Source organism: Alexandromys fortis, unplaced genomic scaffold, assembly GCF_014885135.2.
Source record: "Alexandromys fortis isolate MF-2015 unplaced genomic scaffold, M_Fortis_MF-2015_v1.1 scaffold_41, whole genome shotgun sequence".
NCBI lineage: Eukaryota > Metazoa > Chordata > Mammalia > Rodentia > Cricetidae > Alexandromys > Alexandromys fortis.
This window is the reverse complement of record NW_026067923.1, coordinates 10,958,055-10,968,495: the sequence shown is the minus strand read 5'-3', so window position 1 is coordinate 10,968,495 and position 10,441 is coordinate 10,958,055. Positions and strand designations below refer to the sequence as shown.

The window sequence follows — 10,441 nt, the reverse complement described above, 5'->3', positions numbered from 1 at the left end:
TATATATGTATGTATATATATACACACATACATATATATCTTTGTGTGTGTGTGTGTGCACGTGTTCGAGCGTGCATGTGCGTGTGCATTGCAAATCTGAGTTAAAGCTTGAGCCTGTCCTGGAAGTTGATTTGAAGGGATTCTAGCAGTCACTCAGTCACTTTTGGTGTGCTTTCTTGATTCACAGTCTCTGACTTCATCCCCACTTCATCCTTCTGCTGTGCATTATGTAGCTGTTTAGACTATAGATTAAGACACTTTGAAATGTATGGAAGCCATTAGCTAATGTATATTTTTAATATGTATGTACACAGAAAAATTTTCTATCTACCGGTGAAACAGACCCATCTACTCTGGGAGTTTCTCTTCCTATCGATGAACGGTTATCTGCCAAGGTAGGTAGGTCAGAGAAGACTTTCCTGGGGCTTCAAAACCCTGAGAGAATATACTTCTAGTTACACCGTTTCTCCCTACTTCACTATAATCTTTCTTTTAAAAAGTCTATGGAATTCCTAGTTGAATCAGTTGAAAACTTTTTTGAACATTAATGATGTAATGCGATAGATTTTTTTTTAATGTGTTGATTCTTTTACTGTATTTATTTACTTAAATAAATAATTCAGTCTATTCTGTTGATATCAGAGCCACAAAGTTTGTGCTGTGTGGTAGTTGTCAGTGACTTGAGCAGTTGCGAGGGGACAGTGGTGCAGAGCTTCTGTGTGTTTCTGTCCCTCCCGTAGAGGTGGTAGCAACATGAAGTGTGTAAGACAAAGTGGACAGACAGATACTAAGTTTCAAAGAGCAGGCCTAATTTTTAAGTACTCTTTTAGATTGTGTTGTTTCAGTGACATTGAACATATTATTAGGATTTAAGAAAATGTACTAATGCAGTTTATTTACATTTTAGCAACAGTTGATTGTATTATTTTAATGTGTATATATATATATTGTGTTTAGGCGTGCTTAACTTAGGGAATAAGATGGTTGGCATTAAGCATTTTGCTATTGGTCTGGGGAATTCAGGATGGATATGTCACTGACAAGCTCTGGGGGAGAAGAGTCAACGTACTTTATGACTGAAGTAGTTGCATTTTGTTACTGACAGCAGTGTTAATGAATTGAAAAACATATATTTATGTATGTTGCATATGGCAAGGAAGCTGCAGTGCTGATCAGTTGTCTTCCTGTTCCTTTCAGTGACTTTTTGTCCTTAGAATCATTGGAAAGCTTGATTTAGGCTAAAATCCAATTTGTATGATTCTGGCCTGATATTAACAGTTAACATTGCCTTTCGATTTCCAGGAAAGATTGAAACTTGAGCGCAACAAAGAATACAATCAATTTCTCAGGTGTAAGGAAGAATCTACAGAAAAGGCCAAACAGGTAGAAAAGAATATTGAGGTATGTTTTGCATTTATAAATTTTTAATATAATATCATATGCATGAGTGGGCTGCTGGGGTTTTGTGTTGGTGTCATCGTCTCTGGCTGTATTTTTTAAGTGATTTTTAAATATTGACAAGCTTCTGGGTTTTATTTAACAATATGTGTGTGTGTATTCATATAATGCATATTCAGACTTATCAAGACTAGAATAATAATTGGATGCTGAAGTTCTTTTTAAAATTTTATTTTTTAAATAATCATTGTTAAAAATATAATTATATAATCCCCCATCTCCCCTCTCCTGCCTTCAATTCCTTGAGTGTTGTTCCCTTACTCCTCAAGCTCGTGGCCTCACTTTCTTTAATAGTTTTTGTTACAGATATGTACAGTACATAAATATATAAATATGATTCGTTGAGTCCATTTAATGTTACTTGTATGTATATGATTTCAGGGCTGACCACTTGGTGTTGGATAACCAATTAGGGGGTTCGCTCTCCTGGAAGAGTAATTCTCTCCCCTCAGCTGTCAGTAGTTGTCTGTAGTTTTCTGTTTAGGGGTGTGGCCTTTGAGATTTCCCCCATCTGCATTAGCGTGTCTATTGGTGCTGTCACTGTTCAGACCGTGTTTGGGCAGCTGTATTGTTGAGGGGTCATGGGTGTAGTTTCCCTGTCATTTCTAGGCGACAGAGTCTCACCTCAGATTTCCTGTTTCTTTGGCTCTAATAATCTCTCAGTCTTCTCTTGCAAGATGTTCCCCGAGCCGTGGGATGGGAGTTGTATATGAGATGCAGCCTCTTCGGCTGAGTTAGCAGAGCACCTGTCAGTTGTGCGTCTATAGTGGTCTCCGTGTGCTTCAGATAGAAGCTCTGGTAGCCGTGAAAGCTACACTGTCTGTGAGTGTACAGATGAGTGTTTAGAAGCTGGGAAGGAATGGTGCTGGTGTAGTAAAGTGGTGGTAGTAGGCTCTCCTCTGAGATCTCTGACGTCATCGTCCCTGGGTAGTTGTCTAAGTTTCTAGTCTTTATTTCCGTCCAATGAGTGGGCCTTAAGACTAACTAGACAGCGCTTAGTCTCAAGATGGAAGTGCCACGAGTTCACCTTCAAGGCTATATGGGCATTGTTGTGGTTCATAGACTTCACTGCTGGGTAGGTGTCTTAGTTAGGGCTTCTGTTGCTGTTGTGAAACACCATGACCAAAAGCAAGTTGGCGAGGAAAGGGTTTACACTTCCACATCACAGTTCATCACTAAATGCTGTGAGAGCAGGAACTCAAGCAGGACAGGAATCTGGAGACAGGAGCCGATGCAGAGGCCATCAAGGGGTGCTGTTTACTGACTGTTCCCCAAGGCTTACTCAGCCACTTCTTACAGAACCCAGGGCCACCTGCCCAGGGATGGCACCACTCACAGTGGGCTGGTCCTCTCCCATCAATCACTGCTAAAGAAAATGCCCTACAGTCTTGCCTGCAGCTGTCTCTTATGGAGGCATCTTCTTACTTGAGGTTTCCTTCTCTCTCTGTCAAGTTGGCACAAAACTAGACATCACAGTAGAACTCCTGGTGGCTTCTCTCCCTTGGCAGCCTGCATGGCACCTTTTGGTACCGTGAAAGCTGTTCCCGAGGGAGGAGGCTCTCCGAGCATATCCAGCTCTAATCTTCCAGTGTCCAAAGTACATGGTCTCTCCTGCTTCAGCCTCTGGGAGGCAACCAAGGACAACAGCAATAGCTCATAATGTTTTGGGAGTCTCTTGGACTCAGCTAGACACCAGCCCCAAACAAGGTATCTCATGTCTGGCACCGAAGTTTTTTAGTCAGTGTGGCTCCTGGGGGCCATTGTCAGCCCAAGTGGCATAACTTAATTTTATTTATTTATTTTTTCAAGACAAGGCCTCACTATGTAGCTGTGGCTGTCCTGGAACTTGCTCTATAGGCCAGGCTGGTTTCAAACTCAAGATATCCACCTGCCTCTCTGTCTCCCAAGTGCTGGGATTAAAGGTGTGTGCCACCACCATCCAGCAAAGCTTACCATGTTGAAGAAGAATTTAATTTGAAGTACTGTGTAACTATTAAGATATGCCTGTTATGTCTAAGGCTGAGAATTTGCATCTAGTTGGCGGGTTTTCATAGCCACTTACCCATTTTAGTATTGCTGTGTCTTGCTATATAATACATCTTTCTGCAAAATAATTCCTTGAAGTTTTTTCCGGAAAAAGCTACTTTAATGGCTTTTGAATAAACATCAAAGTTCAGAAATACATGAATGTATTTTAAGGATAGTTATTGGACTTTTATATAATAAAGACTTAGTATGACTTGAGACTAATTATCTTTTATATAATAATGTCTCATTAAACTTTTTTTCTTCTTTAATTCAACAGCCAAAGAGTCAAAGAGATAAAAACCCTGTTAGTCACGGTAAATCTGAGCTACCTCCGCAAATACAGACTTCACACACACATTCTGAGGCACCGACTTACGAAGAGCTGCTAAACCGAAGACGGCGAGAGGAAAGCAGATACCGGCAACTAGAAGATGAAATTGAATTAATAAACAGAAGACTTCTTAGACAGGCAAATGAGGAAGTAGGCGTTTCTGGTACAAACCAAAGCTTTGCCAGCAAGGCTGGTGGTGTTCCAGAGCGAAGAGCTCGCAGGTCTAATGAGGAGCGCGTGCCCGACAGACAGCTCTGTAGATCTGACCGGGATCCCCACGACAGCGAAGAAATGGATGAGAGGTTTAGATTTGAAAGTGATTTTGATAGAAGACTCCTGAGAGTATATCCCAATGAAAGGTAATATCCACATTTGTCTTCATTCTCTTTACTTACTATTGCTCTTAGTTTATAAAAGCGGTTTTACTTGATTATTTCAACTGTACTGTCTATTTTGTGAGGTGCTGTAATTTTATGTGTTACTGGAAACACTCAAAATGAGGACCCCAAGGTAATCTAGGAGTTGGAAAGTATATACCCTTAATTTAAAAGTGGGTGGCAACATTCTCGTAGAAGAAATTTCTTGTCTCAGCCGTGACCAAGTAGGGGAGTAAACAACAACAACAGCAAAAACAAACAACATCCCCAACGTCTCGTATGTGAGTGTGAAGCCTAAAGCAGACATTGACTCAGACTGGAAGCCTGGATTCTGGCTGCCAGCAGCATCCAGAGAAAGCCCAAGTTTAAGGACTCAGGTTGTCTTGGGTCATAGTTTCCCAGATGACTGTCAGGGATGAAATCCACTTCCTTCTGCAGTAGGTTAAAGTCAGGTTGATAGCCATCCTAATTTCAAATGTTAAATGTAGGGAAAAGGGACATTTTAGCATGGATGAAATAAAGTATGTGCTTGTAATGTTGGTATACCTTAAGTATCTTTATCAATATATTTTAAAGATTGTTATTGGACTTTTATGTAATTCAAATGGTGTAAACTTAATCAGATTTTCAAATGTTTTTCTACTTTCTTTAAACAATTGATTTTGTAATATTGTTTGGAATTTCTTAACTATATAGATCTTTGTTGGCCTTTACCTTAATATTTAACTTGACATATATTTCCCTATTAGAGACAGAAATATCACAGGGCCTGTGTTTGTCATTGGCCTGCTAACTTGAAGAATTACATGTAAATTTTAGCACCTGTTTTGTTTGATAGTCTCAATATTTAATTTTTTACTATTTTAGAAAATATTCTCAGGGCGTAATGTAGCACTGCCAGTATTTTAATTACTGATAGCAATACAAAGCTCTCATTAATTCTTTGTCTCTAGTCTGTCCTTAGTTTAGATAATTTGAGTTCAAAATTTAATATCTGTAAGAATGAGAAATATGGATTGCTTACGACAGTTTTCTATGTGAGCTGAATCTAATTGTTTGTAGTTTTGAAAATGCTCTGTATTCTGTAGTATCTTATATTTGAAGCTAATTAAAATACTTTTCAATTTAGGAACTCCAGGTACTCCTGGAATCTTGATGGTGTCTTCTCTGTACCTGAGAACTTTCTAAAGCCTTTTTTTTTTTTTAAAAAAATATTTACCTCTAGAATATAATGAAAATATAACTTTAAAGTTTGGAATTCTAAGAAACTCATGACAATTAATGCTTTATTCTTCACATATGAGCTAACATATCAATTCCATTTAATCATTTGAGGACTGCATTATTATATATCTCAGAAATGAAATGATCTTTTTCTGTTAACTTTAAATCGTATTTTGAGATTATGTTACGTAAGGTTGAATTCTTACTCATGATCTCAATTCTGAACACTATTTAAGTCATGTGTTATTTACATTGTGTTAATGTATCAGATATCATATCTCCATGCGTCAGGCATTTTTCATGTTTCTTGAGGACAAATTGGGTTATAGCCACTTTTTCTCCTTGAAAAAAAAAAGATTCACATTAATCATCCAATAGTTCATTTTTAATGAGTATACTTGTTAGTAAAAGAAATAATCCTGTTTGTTTACTTCTATGATTTCCTTATTCCTAACTTCTTTAGTTAAATTTTTGATTGATTCAAATCTTATAGTGATGTTTTATTTTTATAATTTTGTTGTTTCATTCTAATTATCTTACAACTTCTTAACATGCCTGATGTATTATGAACAGCATATTTTTTCTTATCTTATAGGTGGGGCAGTGAAAGCTCTCCAGAAAGGGTTGTTTTCTTAAAGTCATACCATGAATTGGTCAAAGTTCTTAAATAATTAACAAAGTGGTTATCACTGGGACTAAGACCTTGTGTTCTGTGTGTTTGTGTGTGTTGTTCATGTGTCCTTACTAATGAGTAAAGTTGATGTTTAAGGGCTCTCTGAAGTTGAACATAAGTAGTTTTTTTTATGATACTTTGAATTATAGACTCTTAAACCGTAGCCTGCGCTAGTCTGTATTCCTTATTAGCTGAGCTGTAGAAGTTTTACTTTAATACTGAGTTAAGGAAGATTTCAGCATCGGATGCTGTTTGCAGTTTCTACGGGACTAATGTGTCACACAGAATAGCGTTTCCTTTCTATTTAAAGCTTGCTAGTTGTATATTTATAATAGGCATTCAGTAAAGTTCTGAAATGACCCTTCCCTAAAGCTGGGATCTGTATGGACTGATAGGTTAAGTCCTCCTTAGTGTAAGACGCTCCAGATTTAATTTGTAAGGAGGCATAAGTGAAAAGTGCCTGAGAAGATAGCCATTGGTGAAGACTGCGCCCTTAGTACCTTTACTTTGTCTTCAGAAAAGTTATTTTAGCAAATGTTTAAAAAGATTTATTTGCTGGGCAGTGTTGGTGCACACACACCTTTAATCCCAGAAGGCAGAGGCAAGCAAACCTCTGTGAATTTGAGGCCAGCCTGGTCTGCAGAGTGAGTTCCAGGACAACTAGGGCTCTCACACAGAGAAACCTTGTCTTGAACCACCTCCCCCACAAAGGGATTGATTTATTTTTAAAAATTCTGTGTGTATGTATGTGTCCTCCCTAAGTTGATGTACACATGTTGTACAGTTGCTGGTGGAAGCCAGATGGTTTCGTGTCCCCTGGAGCTGAGTTTCAGGCCACTGTTAGCCATCTGATATGGTCTGGAGACTGAACCAGGGTCTTCTGCAAGAGCAATATGTCAAGAATCACTGAGCCATTTCTCCAGCTCCATATGCGCAGATTTCCCTTCACATTGAGGATATAGTTGAGGATAGAAAATGCTTATTAACTACACAGATTGGAAAGGAACTGGAAGTCATGGGTGATGTTGCTCACAGGTAGCTTTTCAGAAATCTCTAAAAGCAGAACTCAGGGGCGTGGAACATCACTTACACGCATGGATGCATGGAAGCTCGCTCACATAGCTCAGTAGCGTGGAACATCACTCACATGCATGGATGCATGGAAGTTCACATAGCTCAGGGGCGTGGTACATCACTCACTGCATCCTTTTTTTTAAATTAAGTTTTTTGCTTTTTTTTTTTTTTTGAGACAGGCTCTTGGTAGCATGTGCTGACTCAAGCAAGACTCATCATAGTTCAAGCTGTTCTGTAACTCATGACAATCCCTTTGCCTCAGCCTCTGAAGTACTGGGATCACAGATATGAGCCATCACACCTAAGGAAGATACTCTGTTTGTTTGTTTTGTTTTTGTTTTTTTGAGATGGGTTTCTCTGTATAACAGCCCTGGCTGTCCTGAAACTCACTCTGTAGACCAGACTGGCCTCAAACTCACAGAGGTCTGCCTGCCTCTGCCTCCTGGGTACTGGGATTTAAGGCATGAGCCACCACTGCCTGACCTACCCAGTATTTTCAAGGCCCTGGGTTTAATATCCACTCCACTCCTGCAGAAAGGTGAAGGGTATAGATTCAATATGGCTATTGAAATCTCAGTCCCAGATTCATTAAGAATAAAGGATTGACTAAGATTTTAAACTACAATTTGGTTTCATGGCTTTATATATCTCAGGTTATTATTATTATTGTTGTTTTTGTTATTGTTATTATTATTTTTGGTCTTAGTTATTAAAAAATTTGGTATTTCTATTTGTGAATAGCATTTTTCTCCTGAATTTAAAATGGTAAGCATAATTGTATCAGTCACAGAATTGAACCAGATGCCTTATGATTTTGTATTTTTTTAGTGAAGTATATTCCTCCACCCCAGACTCTTAAATATTTCTGTAGTATTTACATATAATCTTGTGACTGACTTGTTTTTCTTACTAGATGAAATACTTCAGAACATCTTTGTATTGGATGTTCACTGGGAAAGCTCTGTAGTCTTACCAGCGACAACCTTGATCTTAAACATACTTTAAGATAATTTGTTAAATTCTGTTTAATGGTTTGAAAAGAATATGGTGTTTGCTTTTTATGATCTGTATACGTGCTGAAGAGCCCATGAGCTGTATTTTTGTGTGGGTTTGTGGCTCTAGCTGTTAAAATCTTAAGTGTATTAAGATTGTAAATACATTTTTTTAATGAGTTAGTTGAAAATGCAGGATACTATAGTTCTTTTGTAAATTTTCGAACAAATCTGTTTCTTATTCACTTTTAATTATGAGACCCAACCAAAGTTATGCTTTAAAAATAGTAAGTTTAAATTTCTTTGCATAATTATTAATTAATTAATTTTTACCAATGTAGATACCTCCTTACACCACCAGGGATTTTATTTTTGTGTGTCATGTCAGGTCCTTAAGACCATTTCTGGGTTTGGTGAATCTTTTAAGATTGTACTCACAGCTGTGACTATTCATTTTAGTTTTATTGAGGCAACGGCTTGCACTGCCCTGGCCTGCAGGCCTCAAACATGTGGCAGCTTTTTCTCGCCTCAGCCTCCTGAGTGCTAGGATTACAGGCAGATCAGCAAAGCTAGCTGACGGCTGTCCGAGTTACTGCGGCTGTGGACGGAAGGAAGAGCCGCATAGGGAAGGTGGATTTCCTGTGGCTGTGGACGGAAGGAAGAACCGTGTAGGGAAAGGTGAATGGACAGAAGCAGAGGGAACCGGGTGCTTCTTCCTTTTGAAGCAAGTAAGGAGACTTCATCCCTGCAGCAGTGGACTGAGACTCAGGGCCTAAGCTTCTTCTTGAGGGCAGATTGTATAGATGCCCCTTCCTAGCATAAGCTAACATTTCAGACCTCCTATAGAAGGCAAATGTTTTTTTATAGTCTTTATTGTTTGTGCAGATAGTCTAGGGACAGTGAAGTCTTACCCTGGTGGGACCCTCCTCTAACAGATGTTGTCAGGTGACAGCCAAGGGCTATCTCCGAAAGCAGCCCTTTCTCAGCGTGGCAGTCTCAAGCCTGCTGTTGGATTTTCTGCACACATGGATTATATAGACGCAGCATAACTAAATAGAATGTCATTCATTGTTCATTAAAAGCTGGAATTTGCTTTACATGGTAGAAATAGGGATGGCCCTAGATTAATGTGTTAGTTTAAAAGAGCTGAGCATCTATACTCCAGTTTAAATAAAGCTAGCCTTTAATGTCAAATTGAAGTAAAATTTGGAATGACACGTAGGGCACTGTGTTAGATATGGATAAAAAGAACAGAAGAAATTCCTGCTTTTGTGGCAAAGTCGCAGTGTTGTTGTGAGTTTTATTTGAACCGATTTCCAGCCCCCTATACTCTGGTCATGGTTTTGTGGCAGAACAAGTGAGGACTGTGATAGGTTGCGTCTTTGGAGAATCTTTCCGTTACAGCGGGTCATGGCCGGTCCTGTTAATCGCAGCGCCAACTTTACGTAATGTTGTATTCTGTTTCCTCAACCATACTTCTTTTCATCTTCTTCAGAAGGAAAATATAATTTAACAGCCACATAAAGAAATATGACTTGTGAAATGCTGGTTTTCATGGATGTTAATAAATGTTCATGTAAGAAGTTATGCTGGTTTCATTGGCATGAGAAATTATATTTCATAAAAGCAAATCAGTGTTTGCCAAATGGAAAAAAGATAGTTAATTTTTTTTCACTTTTTAAATAGTTGCTTTTTTAAAGAAGAAAATAAATTCTAAACTTTCTTTTTGTTCATTATGACCTTATAAGTACAACGAAGGCTCCTCAGATCTATGCCGCATCAGACTGTCTTTAATGTTTTCTATTGAGCTTTTTGTAATGTTCTTTCGTGGGGTTTGTTGTGCTAGTTTTTAAGTTAAGAACCTCAGTTCTATGTATAAGGAAATAATTAACAGACTATATATGTCTTAATTAAAAAGCAGTTTTGTTTTAGTTCTGCTTGTAAACTTCAGTGTCTGCTGGGACTATATCTTCTCAGTGCCCCAACAGGGTTTGACCTACAGAAAGGGCCCAGTAATTCCCATGTTAACCAAATGATACAAATGTTTTTCTGTGTTATCTTACCTTTAAAAACAATACACACACACACACACACATACACACACACACACACACACACACACACGGAGAGATGGCTCAGAAGTTAAGAGCACTTGTTGCTCTTCCAGAGGGTCTGAATTCAGTTCCCAGCACCCAAATTGAATGACTTAGAATCTCTTACTAACAAACACTAGTCTAGGTGCTCTGACACCCTTTTCTGGCCCTCTCTGGGTTAGCAAAGATAT

General features: G+C 38.4%; 1 protein-coding gene across 5 annotated transcripts in view; it reads left to right on the top strand.

Annotated features, from left to right (window-relative positions):
• Positions 1-10,441, top strand: part of Cspp1 (centrosome and spindle pole associated protein 1) — a 104,554-nt gene that overhangs the window by 32,290 nt on the left and 61,823 nt on the right. For 4 of the 5 annotated variants that reach the window (XM_050142027.1, XM_050142026.1, XM_050142029.1 and 1 more), the window contains 3 exons: positions 315-395; positions 1,303-1,401; positions 3,764-4,176. In XM_050142027.1, coding sequence (XP_049997984.1) covers positions 315-395; positions 1,303-1,401; positions 3,764-4,176 — 593 coding nt within the window. The remainder of the gene's footprint in view (positions 1-314; positions 396-1,302; positions 1,402-3,763; positions 4,177-10,441) is intronic. The other variant, XM_050142030.1, reaches the window with a different exon arrangement.